Raw genomic sequence first — 19073 nt, forward strand, 5'->3', positions numbered from 1 at the left:
AAAAAAAAAAAAAAAAAGAAAAGAAAAAAATGAAAAAAATTACAGATTGTCTGCTTTTTTGAAAATGTTCCTTTACTGAAATACATATATAAAGTGATGATAGGAAAACATTAACCAAAAATGATAAAATGTTGACCTGACAGATCTGCTGCCTCAAATATTTGTTAATAATAAAAAAAATAAATAAATAAAAAAAAATAATAATAATAATAATAATAATAGTAAGCTCATAAAGCCCAGTACAGTTTGAGTTTCACTCACCCACTTTCAGTAACTGCTTTTAATCCTGAATGGATGCTTATAACAGAAACACTTGGAAATAAACAGATATTCATCTGATATCACATATTCATATTCATCTTATACTCACACAGCTAGGTGCAATTGATCTTATCCACATTTATAATGTATCATTTATAATAGGTTAAGATAAAAAAAGAAATAAAGCAGAGTATAAAATGAACAGTTATCTTCATCACCATGAGTGTAAAATCCTAGGGTTGTGAAATTACACAATGCATTTATTATACATTATAAATCACACAATTTATAATGTATAATCTTATTTTTATAAGATGTGTAATCTTTTTTTCAATTTCAAATTAAAATGAAATGTGAAAATTTAAGAAATTAAATACATTTTTTTATTATCTTACATATGTTCTAACTACAAGCCTAACTACTAATATCCTTTAGAAATATATTTTTCGAATATTAAAGTACTTTCATTTGTGATGATAGCAGATAATGCAATCTAACGTCACCCAAAATCACCTATTGGTTTTGTGTTGTGCACAAAGCAAATCCAGGGCCTTTCTGGTCTCGTGGCCCGAGGTGAGAACAGGGGCGCGTTTCTGTCTCCACTGTGACGTCATAGTAGGGTGCGTCTCAGTAGGAGGTTCTAAAGCTCACTTTACTTAACGGATCATTTCTTATAGCCAAGTGCATTAATCACAGAGCACCTGTCGGAAAGCAAGTCGACATTAAGTGCCGTTTTACCTGCTGTTATGTGCCCTGAACGCTGGTTCCATTCGTGGAGTGCTGAATAAATGGATCTTGAAAAGGTAACAGAGATGATCACAGGACACTAAACTCTATAGAATACACTAGAAAAGTTTTTATGTGCTCTGACGTGTATTTATTGTTTATACACCAGGAATACAAAGTTGTGTCACGCGCATTTGAGGTGGTGTTTGGAACTTAAGAAGGAGGCAACCTGCCTAAATCAGCTGGGAAATGTCGAAACAAACGGACCATGTAAAGCGTCCTATGAATGCGTTTATGGTCTGGTCCAGAGCCCAGAGACGGAAGATGGCACTCGATAACCCTAAAATGCACAATTCTGAGATCAGCAAGCGGCTCGGAGGAGAGTGGAAACTTCTGTCAGACTCAGAGAAAAGACCCTTTATCGACGAGGCCAAGCGTCTCCGCGCGGTTCACATGAAGGAGCATCCGGACTACAAATACAGACCGCGGCGCAAACCAAAGAGCTCGGTGAAGAAGGACCGCTATCAGTGTAATGTGCCTTACAACCTTGGAGAGCAGGACGCACTCAAAGGGGTATTAACGAATCCTGAAAAGACTGCTGCTGCTGTAGCCGCCGCCAGAATGCTGCTCAGTCACTCCGTACCACCGACCCCTTACTCTTACCTGGACATACACTCCAAAATGGCAGAATTGTCGGCGAACTCATATCCACACACCTCTCTGGACTATTCCGGACGCGTTGTTGCCTTTCCTACAATGGGGCTCGTTGGTGCCACGCACACGCACCCGTCTCCGGGCAACCCTGCCTACATGATGCCTTGTAACTGCCCAGTGTGGGCGACCTCTGCGCCTCAGCCTCCTCCTTTAGCTTATGTGGTTTTGCCTGGAATGCGCAAAACTCTGCACGAACCTTACTCAGCATTTACCGCAGCCTTATGATGGACACACAATATATACTATACCACTTTATTGTAGTGAGCTGTCAGGACTCTTTATAATGGGGAAAAAGCTTTTGTGCATCTTACACTGTACCTGCACCTATATGTTTACCAACAACAACAACAATAATAATAATGATAATAATGAAATAAAATATTGTCCATCGTTCTAAATCTATATGCTGAAGAATCTTTACCAAGACACCAAACTGAGTTAGTTATCAGTATTTAATATTTAGTTCAACTTTTTGAAAACACTTTTTTTCCGTCAGATAATTTCTTACTTCAGTTTATTCTCACACACCTAAAGTAATTAAAGGGATAAAAAGAGAGATGAAATGCACTTGGAATGTTATATCCAGTATTTGATATCAATAAATGGGTCTTTCAGAAGACAGCATAAATAATGAACATTAAAGCAACATGAAGTCATTTAGAAGTAAGCAGGATAAATTTGGTCAGAGAGGTTTGGATAATAAACATCATAAGAACGTGTGATTATCACCTCTGTAGTAAATCAGATAGGGGCCTTCGTTTGCAACCTTATTTCATAACTGTGTTGTACATATAGGTTTTAATAAATAGTCTTATAGTACATTTTTTTTTAACAGTCTATGCACATTGTGGTCAAGCACGAAACATAACTTGGAAATGTAACATAGAGATCTGGTTCAGCTTTTTATATTAAAAATGGCAAATATGACATGGCCAAGTTATTATAATAAATGATTTAATACAGTGTAATTTTATTTATAAACCTACAAATCCTCAAAAACACAAGTTACCAATCCTGATGCGTGAGTCCTGATCACAACGCCACTGATTTATCAGCTAATTAACATTAGATTAGGCTACAGGGTGGACTGGTAAACCAGGTTGCATAAAAAATCTCTACTTGTTTCCATCACATAATCTAAACTGGTTTACTGGTTTCCATGAGAATCACATACTGTCTTTTTTAAAGTGATTATCATTTCAGGCACTTGTAAAAATGACCCTCAAACCATGTACAATAATAAATGTATTTCAGACAACAAACCTTTTTAGTTAAAAAACGTATGTGACTGTATTAGTTCTGTGTGCAACTAGATACTGTATGTACCCATTGCCATGTACAGTCAAGAATCTTTATTCATGACTTTTTTTTGTAATAAACAGACCAGATTTATTGTAATGATTCACATGAAAGATCTTTCATAGTGGGATTCCATTATACTTGTGAACTTTCTATAGTTCGTACTTGTCAGTTACAGTGAATCCAGAGCCTAGACAGAAGTACAGGGAACACTGTAGAACCAGGGTTGGGAACCTGGGCATTAAGAACAATCTCTAATCACATAATGGATATTGATTTACTTCTTTTCATCAGACTCATATTTCATTACAATTTGCAGTTAGTATTAAATATCACACGTTTCTTAGATGAAAATGAGAATTCTTTTCAGAATAAAATATAAACATGATAAACTATTAGGAATAACACATTCTATTAAACTACCATGACACAAAATGAAAATATAAAACAAGCTACAATAGCAAGCAATTTAATATTTTACCTGAAATCCCCCACCCTTCACCTTAAATATGTTCTCACTACAAATCCTGTAGACATGCTTTAGTACACAACAAATGATTATTTTATTCCAATCGCTGTAGCATGATTGATATAAATTATGTTATTAAGAGAAATATACCCATGTGAATGATATTTTTAATGGATAGGTGGGTAGACTGAACACACAGTTGGATTGCACAGATCATTTTGAACCTGGTTTGGATTTACCAAACCAGATTACCAGTTTATTAGCATCATTTGAGATTGTTCATAGATTAAAAAATGCAATATGATGTATCGCAGTGGTCTGTTATTCTCTTTCTATACCTGGGTTCTTGGATACATAACTGTGTTTTTAACTTTGAGCAGTTTGAAATGTTGGCCTCAGCTACAACTAATACACCAGTTGTCCTAGTTTAATGACATTTTTTGTTCCTAAGGACATGCTAGTGCTTGCACTCAACTGCAGTTAAAAAGCCAGGTTCATGGAGTGTTTGACATTTATCAAGGACATGCTGTAATTGATGCTAAAAGGTTACATAGTGCTCCCCAGTGGAGAAACCCAGGTATAATAAGACAACACTCTTAAATCATAAATGCAACACCCTTGTACATCAACATTGATATATCTAGACAATGACATATCATATATTCCATAATAACCACAGGTTTTTGCTTATAAAGAGTGTACCCAGTTAAACATATCAATATATAGTCACAGTCTCTGTTTTTATTAATCAACAAAGCAAACACATTGGACTTTTTCACTGGCAAAGTGATTGTCATTTCAGGCACTTGTGAATGTGAACATCAAACCACATACAATACTAAATGTACTTACTAATTCAGACATCAAACACTGGCATCTTTATTCAAGTTTAGTTATAAAAACATGCATGTAACAGTTCTGTGTGAAAATGCATATTTATTCCATTGCTCCATTTATTTATTGTAAATCATTTGGATTCCGAATTATTATGATTCCATAACCAGCAACATACATTCATCTTCAGTAACTGCCTTGTCAGGGTCACGGTGTATCCAGAGCCGAGGATGAAATACACTCTGGATCAAACACCTGTCCATCACAGAGTGCTGTGAACACACTCAGTCACACCTATGGGCCACTGTGCCACCTTGAACCAGTCCCATGTTCCAGGTGTTTAAAACTAGATTATTTAGATGCCAGAGACAGGTAACAAATTAAAGGAAAAAACAATATCATTTGTTTAAGCAAATCAGCTTCATTGCTCCTTGACTGTGGAACTGTAGTGAATGGATGAACGCCATTCTTCCAAACCTTAGCTAGTGTTTTTAAAACAGCATAAATGCCTGCAGCCTAACATGTCACTCCAAAATCTCATGGTCTTAAACTGGTGGAAGTTTGGTGACTATGAAAGCCACAGCAAATGAATTATATTTTCATCCTCATCAAACCACTCAGTGTGTCGTTGTATCCTTTGTATCCATACATCAGCAACATGATTATTTACAACGTCCTTTTTTTAGTTTATGGGGATTCTTAAACTGATGAAATATTGCTAATCTGCAACAAAAACTCAGCCCTGCATATGTCTAACTTAATACATCATACTGTACAAGTTCTTATTTTTCAGATGGCTTCGCTGTTGTATATTATCCCTGCCTGCAACAATGCATATGATATAATGCATGTGCAAGGTAACATATAGATGATGATACATGTGATTTTTCTCCATACACACCTTTTGCTCCATCTACCAGCAAAGCGTTTCTTCTGGAGCGGCCCTGCGCTCTTTACAGACTGGTGTGAATAGTGTAGTATGAGAACTGCACGTCAGTATCGTCCACGCTGGCCCCTGGACATGGTTAGGGGAAGTGTCACAGAGGAAAGTGATGACACTTCCCAGTAAAGACTACGAGAGAGGAATAGCCTATACAAGACCACCACTGAGATGGACTGGCACAGAATCACACCAATGGTTATGACCTAAAACACAACCAGCAAAAAAAAAACCCAGAAGCTCAATTTGATCTTTTACACAAACTAATTAAATTTATTGAAATCATAATGTCAGAAGTAGCTTTCTTACCTTTTCTTTTTGATGCTCACTGAACAGGATGGAAAGGAGAACAAGGACTGGGTGACACAGAAACCACAGGAAACAGCCCTAAGATACATTTTTTCATTAATTAAGAAAAAGAGAGAATGAACAAAGCGGTAGTATAAGGACTATCACAATTCAAATTCAAATCATATAACTGTTGATGAATTATTGCAAATTTCAAGTTAGTTTATATATTTGAATTACACACAAAAATTTGATCTGACAGAAATGGGATCTGTTTGTTTTTCTTTCTTTATAACAATATCAGAATTGTAACTGTGCACTAGCAAATACTCTGCAGCCACCAAGATCATGATTTACTCCATAGAACTGGAAATAAATATAATAGATTTCCACAAGAAACAATTCAAATGTGAGGTGTAAATGCAGAGAGTGTGTCTCTGTACAGAACCATTTCTGTTGTAAGATATATTACAAATATGAAAGAAACAGAGGGAAAGGGAGATTAAGGAGAGGATGTCTGTACATCAAAAATGTGTCTGACTTGGCTTTATATTGTGCTGAACCTAATCCCATGTAATAATATTACATATGACATGAATCACACCTTCTACACTGAACACATCTGACCTCTGCCTATTCCAAGGTTACCCCAAAAATTCAAAAGTCTATTTGTAGACTCTCAACTTAATTTTATTTCAAACTAAATAATAATTAAATGTTGTCATGCCCCAGTAAAATATATATTCGGGACCCGCTACTGGTGTAAATGATTTAATCATTTTATAAACGTTATAGTTTCAGTATATTGAATGTTTTTGGGCACCTGACCATATGTGGTTCGTCTCCAAACTTTTGCCACAAAGTTGGAAACAAAAAACAAAATTTTTTGGAAACAAAAATTTTTTTTTGTTCTGCAGCATTATAGTTTCCTTTCACTGCAACTAACAGGCCCAAACCTGTCCCAGCATAACTTTGCCCCTATGCACAAATCAAAGTCCATAAAAACGTGCTTTGTCAAGGTCTTAGTGGAAGAGCTCAGATGGCCTACACAGATCCTGTATCTCAACCACAGTGTACATTTTTGCAACGATTTAGAATTCAGCCTGCATGCCAGGCTTTTTCACCAACATCAGTGCCCAAACTCAGAAAGCCAAATTGGCAAATTCCCACATTCACAAGAATAAATGGGAAAGCCATTCCAGAAAAGTGGTGGTTATTATAATACCAAATAGTGAACTAAATCTGGAATGGGATGTTCATCAATCACATGGGTGGGATTGGTCAGATGTCCACAAACTGATTGTTGATTTGGACAAAGTTTGCAATTTATTACAAGTTTCAGAGACCCTATAAACACAGTAACTTAATGCTTTCTCAATCGTGTCTGATGTTTTCACCCAGACATCTGTAAACCTTTTCCAGTATAAAGTCATTTTGAAATAAACAGAAATGTGTGTTACCTTGGCAAAGCTGAGATAGAAGTCCCTTTTGAGTGTGCTTCGCTCTGCAGAGATAATCTGGTACAATACTGATGCAAGTACCAGTGTGAGAGAAACACGTAGCACAATCAGCAGTAACCCAGGTACACTGTGATAACCATGATAACTGTGGTGTTCAGTGTCCTCAAACTGCTCCCAGATGAGCAACGCTCCCTACAAGGACACACATATAATTAAAATGAAAGAAAAAAAAAATCTGTGCCGAGTTTGTAGTGTAGACAGAATTATTTGAATTATTATTTAAAAAAAAACTTATATAATAAGTATATAAGTATAACATTATATATAATAATGTTAAAGTAAGCATATTAAATCCTTATGTGTAAAGCTGCTTGACATTTATAGTTGTTTAGTCCTAAGTGTCAGTTATTAGTTAAAATATATATTATATATTATATTATATTTTATTAGAATAAAGTGATATTAGCTTAACAATAACCAGAGATTCCAATAGTTCTTGAGTTCTTCTTATAAGTAGTCAGAAAAAAAATCACAACAAAACATTAATTACATTTTCATGAACTTAAAATTCCAGCCTGTTTTAACTTCTCCATGAAATCACTCATACAATACCTATTCTGAAAACAATCTCTGGTTAAAAAGTTATTTTTCTCATCAGGTGTCAAAGAAGATTGACTGTCATAATGAGTGCAGTGTTTATTACTTCATATATGAATCAATGTTCTTTGAATAGTGGACAATCATCCTTGATATCGAATTTATTATTACCAACATTAGCATTTATAGATGATCATCGGGATGATGTCTGACCTGTGTTACAACTCCCCCAACAGCAAGAGCAGTGGATGTAGGAGAGGAGTCCCACTGCAGTGGTTTAATCTGGGATTTCCTGCCTCGGCTCAATGTCCAGCCCATACACAGACTCAGCAGCATGTATAGCATCTGCACTTGAGCCACCATGTCACAGACTACACACAAACAGAGAAACAGTACTGACAAAGTTTACATAGATTTCTCCTTGTCCAGTTGTGAAGGATTTTTGAAATACAATGAGAGTTAATGACGTGTAAAAATCGAAAATAGAGGACAACTTACACTCTGCTAGGTTGCCCATTAGAGGTGTTCCCACTCCGTCTCTAGCATACCTGCAGAAAAAAAATGACACCATTACTGACACATACAGCATGAGAAATGACAGGAAATGTTCTGATAAACAGAGAATACACAGCAAATCTCAGTAGTCAGTCTCACTTGGCCATGTGGATGTAGTTCAAGAGCACAGAAAGACCTTGCAGAAACAGAGCTGTGGACAAGACCTTCAGCACTGTGTGCATGGGACCACCCTTATACAAAGCCTGCCACAGGGGCTGCATGTAGATACAGGAAGCCACAAAATAGGCCAAGATCAGCAAGAAGAAGAAGCTGTGCAAACCTAAGGATAAAAAAGACCAGCAGTTTCACACATTAATAACAGCCTGAGTAAATCTGAGTCTTGAACAGTAAACTCTTATGTGTCAGCTTTTTAATGATACCGTTTTATGTGTCTAGTCATGAACTTTTAATTATAAACTGCATATTCTTTATAACTAAACAAAGAGTACAAATAATGTGCACCTTTTATTTTTATTCATTTGGCTTATTGTAGTTACAGTAATTTTCAGGTCAAATCAGACTTTCAAATAGGCTTCAAGAGAGCACCTGGCAGCTTGCCCAAGTGCCTCCATCAGCAGAACAGTGCATTAAACCTGCTTTATTCTCAAAGCCCAAGATAATTAAATGCCCAAAGTCATGGTGCAAAGTTGCCAATAGGGATGTAGAGAGAGACATGATCAATGCCGTTTCCTTCTCAGACAGTAAACCTTTTTTTTCTAAAAGAGAAAGAAACCAGTTCAAAAAAGATAACTACTTTTGCATAATTTCTCTGATGGCTTAAAAGATATTGCGTTTTCAACATTTGTGAAACACGGAATACTCCATCTAATTTACCACGATATAACTCATGCATCGCCATTCCTATCTAAATATCCGAAACATCAAAAGGAGCACAGATTGTTTTATATATTTAGTCTCTTAATTTTGCTGTCAAAGTGCACAAGTCCAATGTATTTTTTAAATGTTTGTCCAAGGAAAGAAAATTCATGAATTGGCAGCAGTATCTTGGCACCCAAAGTTCATTGAAGTGCTAGGAGAGCTACTGTAGCACAAATAGCTGAAAAGGTTAATTATGGCTATAAAGCAAGATGCGAAAATATACACTGCATTACAGCTTACTCTATATGGTGTTGAGTAGTGCAGTGCCCATGCTGATCAATATCTGATATAATATCAATCAATCAATCAATATTCTCCAAACAGATCAATATCTGGTAAGAGACAGTGGTATACTGCTATCCCTAATACTTTGATTATGAGCATCATAAAGGTAAAATTCTTCTTTTCTTAGTTTTGTAATTTTGTGTGAACGCTATGGTATGTTGTAATTTATATTTCTAGCCATGTATTTTTTCCTGAATTTTATTAATTGCTTCAGTTGTAACAATCTCACATGATCAAATTGTAATGCAAATCATAATTACACCATTATGCAAAATATAATTCTTATTAGAAGAGGTATACACACAAGGCTGACTAAAGCTAGTTTATGACTGTGTAATAATAGACACAACAATGTTTTGATGATATCCTCGTGTAATCTTTGCCAAATTATAACAGACTGTGTGACAACAGGTGTTCTCCATATCAGCTTCCTCACCGGCCTCCTCAGCGCTGAAGTGGTCCATTGGGTTCCCTGCTGAGTCTGGGTTTAACAATGTGAGCTGGAAGCCCACATCCTCTTGCACACCAGCGAGCTCCTCTTCCTGGCAGGTGTAACGGTCTGCATATACCACATGCCATGTCTGGGGTCTGGCCTGTCGTGGTATGGTCTGATTGTGTTCCTCTGTGCTTAGGGTTACTAAAGAGGTATTAGAAATGTCATACTTACATGCATTTTACTGTACACTGAAAAAATGCTTTTTGAAAAAATGTGAAAAAAATAACAGACAACCAGGTTTTGGGCTCAAATATACTTGTATATAAACTATACTGATGTCCAAGAGCATTGGATCTTATTGAGGAGTTTCCTATAATGGATATGTTTAACTAGCAAAAATATTCTCTATTTTACCAAAAAGTTGATATTAACTAACACCTTAGCTTTCAGTGTCACAACAACTTCTTCAATGTTTTAATTGTAAAGCTTTTTGAAACACTAAAATGTTTCAAGTGTCAAGACTTTTTACACCTTAAAATTCTCTCTAGCATAAATTCTCAAAGTTTCCATACGATATGTGTATGTGTCTGGTCATTGCAGGCTTGGCCATCTCTTGGGATCAATTACCCAGTGACATGATGTGGGATGTGGTAGCCTACTGGTTAAGGTGTTGGACTACTGGATTTGAACTACATGAGTTCAAATCCCAGGTCCACCAAGCTGCTAAATGCCAAAAATGTAAATGTAATGTAAACATGACAATGAGCCAAAAACAACATATTGTGGTTCATGGTACATCTAGTGACCATTAGAAAGTGTTTGTTTAGGTAAATATCCCTCTCTGTCTTTAAGTGCTAATCCATAATAATATGTGGAGAACATTTAAGGTAAAGTCAATGTCAGTTTTATTCTACAGAGAAGACCAGATCTTACCATATGAAATAGGTGGAAAATTTTGTGTACCAATGTATAATAAAAAAGACTGAACTTACTGGTAAACTGAGCTCCTGACACTCTGTCCAGGCAGCTGAGATTCTCAAAGCCCTGTGTGCCCCGAAACAGCAAAAGTCTGGCCTCTTTATGTACAGCCAAGGGCACGTTGTCCAGCCGGTAAGACATCAAGCCATTGTCTCCTACACACAGCACAGCACAGCACAGCGACAGAGAGAGAGACAGAGAGAGAGAGAGAGAGAGAGAGAGAGAGAGAGAGAGAGAGAGAGAGAGAGAGAGAGAGAGAGAGAGACACAAACAGACAGAAAGAGAGAGTCACAGACAGAAACAAAGAGACAGAGAGAGACAGACAGAGACAAAGAGAGAGAGACAGAGAGAGAGAGAGAGAGAGAGAGAGAGAGAGAGAGAGAGAGAGAGAGGGACAGAGAGATAGACAGACAGAGAGAGAGAGACAGAGACAGAGAGAGAGACAGAGAGAGACAGAGACAGAGACAGAGAGAGAGGGACAGAGAGATAGACAGACAGAGAGAGACAGAGAGATAGACAGACAGAGACAGATAGACAGACGGAGACAGAGAGAGAGAGAGACAGACAGAGACAGACAGACAGAGAGAGAAACAGACAGACAGAGAGAGAGAGACAGAGAGAGAGAGACAGACAGAGACAGAGAGAGAGACAGACAGAGACAGAGAGAGAGACAGACAGAGACAGACAGACAGAGAGAAACAGACAGACAGAGAGCGAGAGACAGAGAGAGAGAGACAGACAGAGAGAGAGAGACAGGTGACTACATGCACTTATACATCACTAGATGCTCAGTATAAACTCACTACAGTCTTACAGCCTTCACTGCACAAATCTTTTAGCTCTTTTCCATAAAAAGTGTCTAAAACTTCATATGAAACTGAAACAGTTCATCATATAGAACATTATTACTGTCCTTTTTAAACACCAGTAAATTCGTCTCACCGTGGAAGAGAAATCTTGTAATATATTGGCCATTGTTTTCCCTCGCTATATGGCTCCGAAACACTCCTGATACAGTTTTCCCATCAGCAAGACAGTAACAGTGCACAAAAACAAGCAGAATAACTGTAAACGCGTGCATTGTAGCATCACTCTGCCAGAAACCCACTTATTTTCCGCAATGAATGAAGATTACACTTCCCTTCAGCTGTCTCGTTGATTAGCAGCCATGCAGACCAATCAGATGAGTAGGATTTATCCAATTTAGCCAATGTAAACGCAGTGAAGGCGGGGAGACGGTTATGGGCAACGCTGGCAACAAACATGATACGTGTCAGCACTGCCGCAAAGCGTTTAAATAGGTCGAAAAGTCTGCCTGTGATACTGCTGATCAGACTTCAGCTAGGTAAATAAGTGACTTCTAGGTTTAATTATTGCTCGAAAATGTTTGTAGTTTGTATAGAGTAAATGTATATGTTTTTATGTTTAACTGCATTCAGTTAGTTGTAGATTACAGTGATCTTGTGTTGTCATTTTCTCTTGTGTTTATTACTGTATATTAGACTCAACACACTGACATGTTGGACCGCAGCTCCATGGACCGCAGCTCCTGCTGCAAACTAACACTTTACCGAGGAACAGAGATTCAGCTCTAAACCAAATACGATACTCAGGGAAATGTTAAGAAAAGCTTGAGAAATGTCAGATAAAAGTGAGAGCAACACTGTTAACAAACCACAAGCTGCATGTAAAACCGTGCTTGTTACTGGTGGAGCTGGGTTCATGTAAGTGCTATTTATTTGTGTATTTGTTGTCATTTGTTTCTTCTACATTAAGCAGTTATTTATCTCTATTCAGTGGGTCACATCTCATCATCCTTTTGGCTGCCAGATATCCTCTGTGGCGGATCATTAATGTTGATTCGGTGAGTTTTCTTATTTAGTTTCTTTGTGAGTACATCAAGCACTGTTTTATTGATCGAGTATTGATCTGTTTTATTTGATCTTATTTCTTTTAGTTGAACTATTGCTCAAGTTTGAAGAATCTGATTTATCTTGAGAACACAAGCACTTACAAATTCATTCAGGTAAGTCTAATACTCTGGAGTTGTGATATGTAGAAATTCTGAATAAATAAATATACTGCATTGTGTACACAAATATACTTTATTCAATAAACGTTAGACTAAAGAGGCAGTTTTAAAGGATCCGTGTGTAGAACGCCGTTCAAAACAAACTGAATCTTCTGCATACACCTTACAATTGATTTTTTTTTTCTAGAGCATGACCGTTTCCCCCCATTTTTTTACACAATGGAAAAAATGAGTTGAACTTTCAGAGGTGTATATATTTTCTGGTTGATCTTTTAGGACTGTATGTATTCACTTATGACTGATAAACAGATTTGAGAACTATAATAATGACTTGTACACTTTAAAGTTTGGGAATATGGGCGAGTGACTTAATCTACTTGGACATATTCAAAATTTAAAAAAATTCTGTACGATTTTTTTCTTCTGTAAATTTACAAGGATCATATCAGTGCTATTGCTTAGTCAGGTTTTGTTCATCAGCATCCTGATTTAAAATGTATTTCATGATTTAAATGCTGCCCCGTCAACTGGTTTTGCTTTAGTTTGCTGTAAAATATTCAGTTTATGCAAAATGACAAATTATCTGATATTTAACCAGCAGTGACTGACAGAACACTTCTGTTAACCAACATTTAATTACATTTTATTCTCCTCTCAACAGGGGGATGTGTGTGACCAATACTTCATCGATCATATCTTTTCTACTGAAAATATAGACATTGTCTTTCACTGTGCTGCTCAATCACATGTTGGTGAGTAATGAACTGGTGATTTTATTTCATAATACAGGCAGTAGTCATTCCTGTTACCTTTGCATTAACTGAAATGTGTATATGTTATGTCTTTGCACTGTGTTTTTCTATTATCCCTTAGAGAAATCCTTCTTGTACCCATCCCAGTTCATGCATGTGAATGCAGCTGGCACAACTGTACTACTCCAAGCAGCATGCAAATTTGAAGTTGAAAAGTTCATCTATATGAGCACCGATGAGGTTTATGGAGACAGTGTGGATAAGGTAAGTCGGACTGAAGTTTAAAAAACAAGTATTCAAAGAGTATATTCAGTAGTGGAATTTATTTTCTACATTTTTTAAGTACAAAGATGGTAAATGATAGTTTAGCAAGGTAACTAGTGTTACCTTGTAGTTCTATGTGTTTAAAAGAAGATTCTATATAAATGATCTTCTCTTTGTGAATTCGTACGGAAATCTACATTTTAAACAAGCTCAAAGTTACTGCAATGTAAACACCCCTTAATATATAAAACCCACATATGTTCAATTTGGTGTCTATGCTATCTATGGCTTGATAACCTAAATGGATTTACTATGTTTACTATGTATAACTATGTTGAGATCAATATTAAGAAGAACTTTGGCATACAAGACAAATACAAACATACTGAGTCTAAATCCTGGAACCAAATGCAGTCAGCTAGTAATCTGGGTACTGAAGCTCCAAGGTGTGTCAAAAAACAAAACCTTTGCTTCAGGACACTAGGCCAGCACTTGAGTCATTCTCTATACACAATGTCTGTGTAAATGATCAGTGACTTCTGAATCTTTGTTCAGGCCCAAACATATAATTGCCATGGAAATTGAATCAAAAGAAGCTCAATCTCAGACACACATTTCAAATGTCATTCATAGAAATAGTGGTATTAATTAGAGTGATTAGCAATACAGAGATTTTATAAATTACGAAATTAACGTAAGAAATCACTCTTACATGATATTTATTCTTTGCATTTATAAAAAAAACATAAGGTTGCCTTTCATTTTAAGTAATATTCAGCAATATGCTTCATAACATTGGAGCTTCCATTAGGAGCCATACCTCATTGGTTTGCCTACCAGATGGCACTAGAAAGTATCTAAAATAAAAAGCTACACTTAATAAGCCATCATACCATACTTTGCTTCAGAAAGCTTCATTTTGTCACTATTGGCTTCCTCAGTCACCTGAGGACATGAAGGCATTGGTGGACTTCCTTGTTGGCATAAAGGCTCTATAAGAGGCCTTGAGTTCTGCAAACAGAGAACATGAAGCTGTCTGTTCTCTCTGTGCCACTTCTATTGGCATCTGTCTCTGATTCACACTTCCTGAAGTCAACAATCACTTCCTTGTTGATCTTTAAGTGAAGATAAACATAAAGATGCTTGAGACCATTTTTAGACTCACCAGTGCTTTAAATCAAGTGTAACCAAATTATTCCCACAAAGGTCATTTTGATCGGATGAAAACATTAGTCATGCTTTGGGAAAGTCTTTTTGTTTGGTTGGAATGTAACCTGTTTAATCCTGTTGATATCTTCTTTTGGCAGTATTTCGATGAGTCGAGCCCAAAACAGCCAACCAATCCATATTCAACATCCAAAGCTGCCGCTGAAAACATTGTGATGTCGTACTGGAGAAATCACAAGGTATTACAGTAGCATTGGTGAAAATAATATTGTCTGCTCTGTTATTTAATCATATTGCTTTTACTTTAATGAGGTTTCAGTGGTGTTCTGTTATTTTATGTTAGCTTCCTGTAGTAATTGCACGGAGCAGTAATGTATACGGGCCACGGCAGTATTATGAAAAGGTATGTGAAATGTTGCATTTTATTATTATTATCTAATTAATTTATGAGTAATTATTAGACATGTGAATCTGTTGTTGTCTTGATTCATTTTTCCTCTCAGGTCATTCCACGATTTCTATTTCTCTTACAAGAAGACCAAAAATGGTAAGCCTTATTTTTCCTTACATTAAAATTAGAAGAATTATTACCTAAGCATCCAGAGTTCTGATTTCTTCCATTATATGTAGCACTATTCAGGGGACAGGCCTTCAGTCCCGTCACTTTCTTTATGTAGATGATGTGACCGAGGCACTCTTGATACTCATGAAGAGGGGCATCTTGGGAGAGATTTACAACGTTGCAGCCAACTTTGAAATAGCTATCATACAGCTGGCCAGAGAACTGGTAAAGATGGTAAGATATTTGCCGGATTTTAAATGGCTGCTTTTCTCAGCATTATTTGTCTTCTGTTTAAATAACACTCACATAGTATATGCACTGAAGAAATTTGATAACATTCTGGTAGTGCATAACATTCAGGTAGAAGCTCTTCTTCATACTGATTGTGAGAAGTGAAGAAGAGCTCTGAATAGTTTGGTACCTCCAACCTGAAGGTAGTTTAGTAAACAATTGGTGGTTTGGGGTGCCTGGTGATGCAGAGCAGCTCATCTCAGATATTTCTTATTGCAAATGCACATTATTGCTGGCAGAGCTGTCCTTGGCAAGAAAAATAGGCAAATCTATACAAGACATTTTTGTCTATGGTACAGGCTGTTTTGGGCATCTGTTTATTCATCATATTTGTCTGTTTATTCTTTATCCACCATCTGAGCTATAAGCATAATGAGTAGAGACATATCAATAGATAATGGATTTTTATATCTGAACATAATTAGATTTTTACTAAAAAAAATGTAGATGCATATAAACTAAACTGAAACTTTTTTTTTTTTTTTTACATATAATGTAACATTTAATCTATATTTTCTGATCATTATATTATTATTTTTATTATTATAATTATTTGGAAATTATTTCCTAGGTGAAAAATGCTTCTAACGACAAGTTGGATGATTGGCTACTGTTTGTTGATGACAGGTGTGTGAAAAAATAATTGTACATGCTTTTATATATAATATATATTCAGGAAATATGTATAGAGACTGATTGTGTGTATAGAGGCTGATAAAGTGACTGGCCAAGGGTTTTCAAATCTTTTCAGACAGATTTGTATTTGTAATACATACATACATAAATAAAATACTAATAACAGACCCCAAAAATAACTCTTCTTATTTCTCAGTCACATACATAACACATTTTGGACTTGTTTCTATGTTTGGATTTAAAGTGAGCAGTGAAATGGTAATTATATAGCTAATGCCAAATTAGCCATGAGCCTCAGTGGGCCTAGTGGCTTATGACTGTTTAGGAAATTCAGTATTCATGACCTTTAAAATCAGAAACATTCGTATCCTAGCTGTGTGTAAATTTACACATTAAGAAGACTTCTGTGAACCTTGAGCTGAACAACTATTGCCACAAAAAATAAGTGACCATATAGTGAATAGGTACAAAGGTTACCCTATTTTCAGTGGATATCACATGGATACTGTAGACATCTAAAAGAATTATAGAAGTAACTAAATAACCATGATGCCCATTCTGAACATCCCATCAAGACAATTAATCTGACTTTATATTATAGTTATATGATACAATTGTAGAAGTCATTATCCCAGTATCAAGTGTCCCCTGAAAGTGAAGTCTGGTTCCTTCAAAAATTTATTTTTCATATTGTTTCAGGGAGGCTTTTTTTTGTCACCCTTGCTTGCTCAGTAGGGCACTAAAACTATATCTGTGCAGCCATACTTATACAGATTGTTGAAAGCTCTTCACAAGTAGAATTTTAATATCGATAAATGCATATTGATTTGGATAAAACATCATTTGTGATTTGAGAATTTATTTTTGCATTTTAGACCTGTCAGTGACCTTAGGTACCCCATGATGTCAGAAAAGATGCACAAACTTGGATGGAAGCCAAAGGTACCATGGGAAGAAGGCATCAGAAGGACAAGTAAGGGCATCTTTTGCTTTTATCATACTATTACTCAAACATGGACCTGTTTTTTCATAAGATTTGAATTCATTAATTCGTTAATTTTCATTAAGATTTATCATGTATAAATTTGCATTAGACACTTTAGAACTTTCCTAATTCTAGTTACTTATGCTAGTAAAGTTTGATCTTGACTTTCTTGACTTTTAACTACACTACCATGGCTGACTTCTACATGGCTGACTTCAACGAGAGTTAATAACAGCTACACTGATACTTGTGCTGATGTTTTAATGTCTAGGGTCATGTGGTTACATGGCCACATGCATACAGTACATATGTATACATAGTCGAGAAGTCTTGAAGGTTCTTCTTTCAATATTCTTGATTGATCAACATTTAGCATTATTATGGGCATAATTATATACAATGTTTGCTTTCCTTTCAGTTAAATGGTATGACGAGAACAAAAGCTACTGGCAAATGGTCACTGAAAAAGACCTTCAAGGGTGTTAATGATGGAACCTTTTATTTCAAAATGCAAAGACCCATTGTCACAAATGTATATTTGTATATTTAATACAAACGATGAGTTAATTAGAAACAAATTTTGATTTATTTTTTTTTGCCACAATGTGAACTATGCAAGTTTTAATAGCATTTTTATTAAAATCACACTTCAAATTTCCTTGTGTTTTTATATATACACTATTGTCAGAGATATAATCAAACACCTGACTAGACCAGTCAAACTCGTGTGCTGTTAATGACCTCCACTCTTCTGGGAAGACTTTCCAGATTTTGGAGCACGTCAGTAGGGATTTGTTCACTCAGCCATAAGAGCATTAATGTGGTCATCATATATAGGTGTGATGGTCAGTGCTGACTTTTGCTCATAAAGGTGTAGGTTGAAAGTGGAAAATTGACCTACTAAAGATCTAGCACAATTGGCTTTTCCACAAGTCAGAACAATCAGTATTAAAAAGAGGTGTCTAAATTATTGAAATGTACAGTGTAATGTCTGCGCATGAATAATGAAGTCACTCCTACCTTTGTGATATATAGTGAGATTGCTTTTCTTATGTGAATTGTCACAATGGTACTTTAATGTAAATTATGTATTTTCACACCACACCCTTTGATTTTTATACTTTGATTATTTAATTTAATCTGTGCCATTTTCTTGTCTTGTACTGGAAGGTTTGTGGAACATGTCATTCTTGATTTGTATATTTCTTACTACCTTAATAAAAAAAATACTGCTATACTGATAAGGCTGAGTTATAATTTTTTTGTATTTTGGTTGGTGTGTAGATTGAGTTTTTATAATCCTGGTCATTACGTACATTTAAAAGATCGCTAATGTAGTCTACAGAATAACATGTTACTTCTGAAGCTTTGCTTCAACTAAGTGTTTAGTATATTATGTCACAGCTGATATGGAGTGCATTATAATAGCTTCCATTTTTGAGAGGTGGGAGGAAACTGGTGAACCCAGAGCAAACCCACATGGACACTGTATTGTGTGTAAAATGTGTTTCAAATTTGCATCACTGTGTCACGGTTACATGTAACAAGCAGATTCAGGACAAAAAGAAATTATATATATATTATATATTGAGATATTGTAGCCTTACTGTGAAAATGAATTAATTTGAATGAACTGATGTGACGTGACATAAGTGGGTTTGGT

The 19073-nt window shown here is 35.9% G+C and overlaps 3 protein-coding genes across 4 annotated transcripts; 2 read left to right on the forward strand and 1 right to left on the reverse strand.

The window, feature by feature from the left end:
* Positions 1-864: 864 nt before the first annotated feature.
* Positions 865-2094, forward strand: LOC113634569 (SRY-box transcription factor 21). Its single transcript, XM_027133606.2, has 2 exons — positions 865-1064; positions 1157-2094. The coding sequence occupies exon 2, from the start codon at positions 1237-1239 to the stop codon at positions 1924-1926; it is 690 nt and encodes a 229-aa protein (XP_026989407.1). The 5' UTR covers positions 865-1064; positions 1157-1236; the 3' UTR covers positions 1927-2094.
* Positions 2095-3682: 1588 nt separating this feature from the next.
* On the reverse strand, positions 3683-11940 carry gpr180 (G protein-coupled receptor 180). 2 transcript variants are annotated; one of them, XR_003438549.2, is made up of 10 exons: positions 11664-11940; positions 10736-10876; positions 9744-9944; positions 8243-8423; positions 8087-8136; positions 7802-7959; positions 6992-7183; positions 5553-5630; positions 5205-5449; positions 3683-4649 (listed from the first exon to the last, which is right to left on the reverse strand). XR_003438549.2 is itself a non-coding variant. In XM_027133603.2 (9 exons), exons 1-9 carry the CDS (start codon positions 11800-11802, stop codon positions 5297-5299), a joined length of 1293 nt encoding a protein of 430 aa, XP_026989404.1. In that variant the 5' UTR covers positions 11803-11940; the 3' UTR covers positions 3683-5296. The 2 variants fall into 2 exon arrangements, 1 of the variants encoding a protein (XP_026989404.1); XM_027133603.2 differs by having other exon boundaries at positions 3683-5449.
* Positions 11941-11946: 6 nt separating this feature from the next.
* Positions 11947-18654, forward strand: LOC113634568 (dTDP-D-glucose 4,6-dehydratase). The gene is made up of 13 exons (XM_027133605.2): positions 11947-12066; positions 12224-12445; positions 12519-12585; positions 12679-12747; positions 13415-13505; positions 13627-13769; positions 15077-15175; positions 15280-15339; positions 15440-15483; positions 15567-15732; positions 16361-16416; positions 17301-17398; positions 17829-18654. The coding sequence occupies exons 2-13, from the start codon at positions 12360-12362 to the stop codon at positions 17894-17896; spliced, it is 1047 nt and encodes a 348-aa protein (XP_026989406.2). The 5' UTR covers positions 11947-12066; positions 12224-12359; the 3' UTR covers positions 17897-18654.
* The last annotated feature ends 419 nt before the right edge of the window (positions 18655-19073 follow it).

This window comes from Tachysurus fulvidraco, chromosome 5, assembly GCF_022655615.1.
Source record: "Tachysurus fulvidraco isolate hzauxx_2018 chromosome 5, HZAU_PFXX_2.0, whole genome shotgun sequence".
Taxonomy (NCBI): Eukaryota; Metazoa; Chordata; class Actinopteri; order Siluriformes; family Bagridae; genus Tachysurus; species Tachysurus fulvidraco.

Excerpts from the sequence above, each read along its gene's own strand:
- LOC113634569 (XM_027133606.2), top strand. The coding sequence starts at position 1,237 with ATGTCGAAACAAACGGACCATGTAAAGCGTCCTATGAATGCGTTTATG.
- gpr180 (XM_027133603.2), bottom strand. The coding sequence starts at position 11,802 with ATGCACGCGTTTACAGTTATTCTGCTTGTTTTTGTGCACTGTTACTGT. Across the intron at positions 8,424-9,743 it reads CTTCAGCGCTGAGGAGGCCG|GTTTGCACAGCTTCTTCTTC; the intron begins GTGAGGAAGCTG and ends TTTTATCCTTAG. Across the intron at positions 5,631-6,991 it reads TCTATCTCAGCTTTGCCAAG|GGCTGTTTCCTGTGGTTTCT; the intron begins GTAACACACATT and ends AATGTATCTTAG.
- LOC113634568 (XM_027133605.2), top strand. The coding sequence starts at position 12,360 with ATGTCAGATAAAAGTGAGAGCAACACTGTTAACAAACCACAAGCTGCA. Across the intron at positions 12,446-12,518 it reads ACTGGTGGAGCTGGGTTCAT|TGGGTCACATCTCATCATCC; the intron begins GTAAGTGCTATT and ends ATCTCTATTCAG. Across the intron at positions 16,417-17,300 it reads CTACTGTTTGTTGATGACAG|ACCTGTCAGTGACCTTAGGT; the intron begins GTGTGTGAAAAA and ends TTTGCATTTTAG.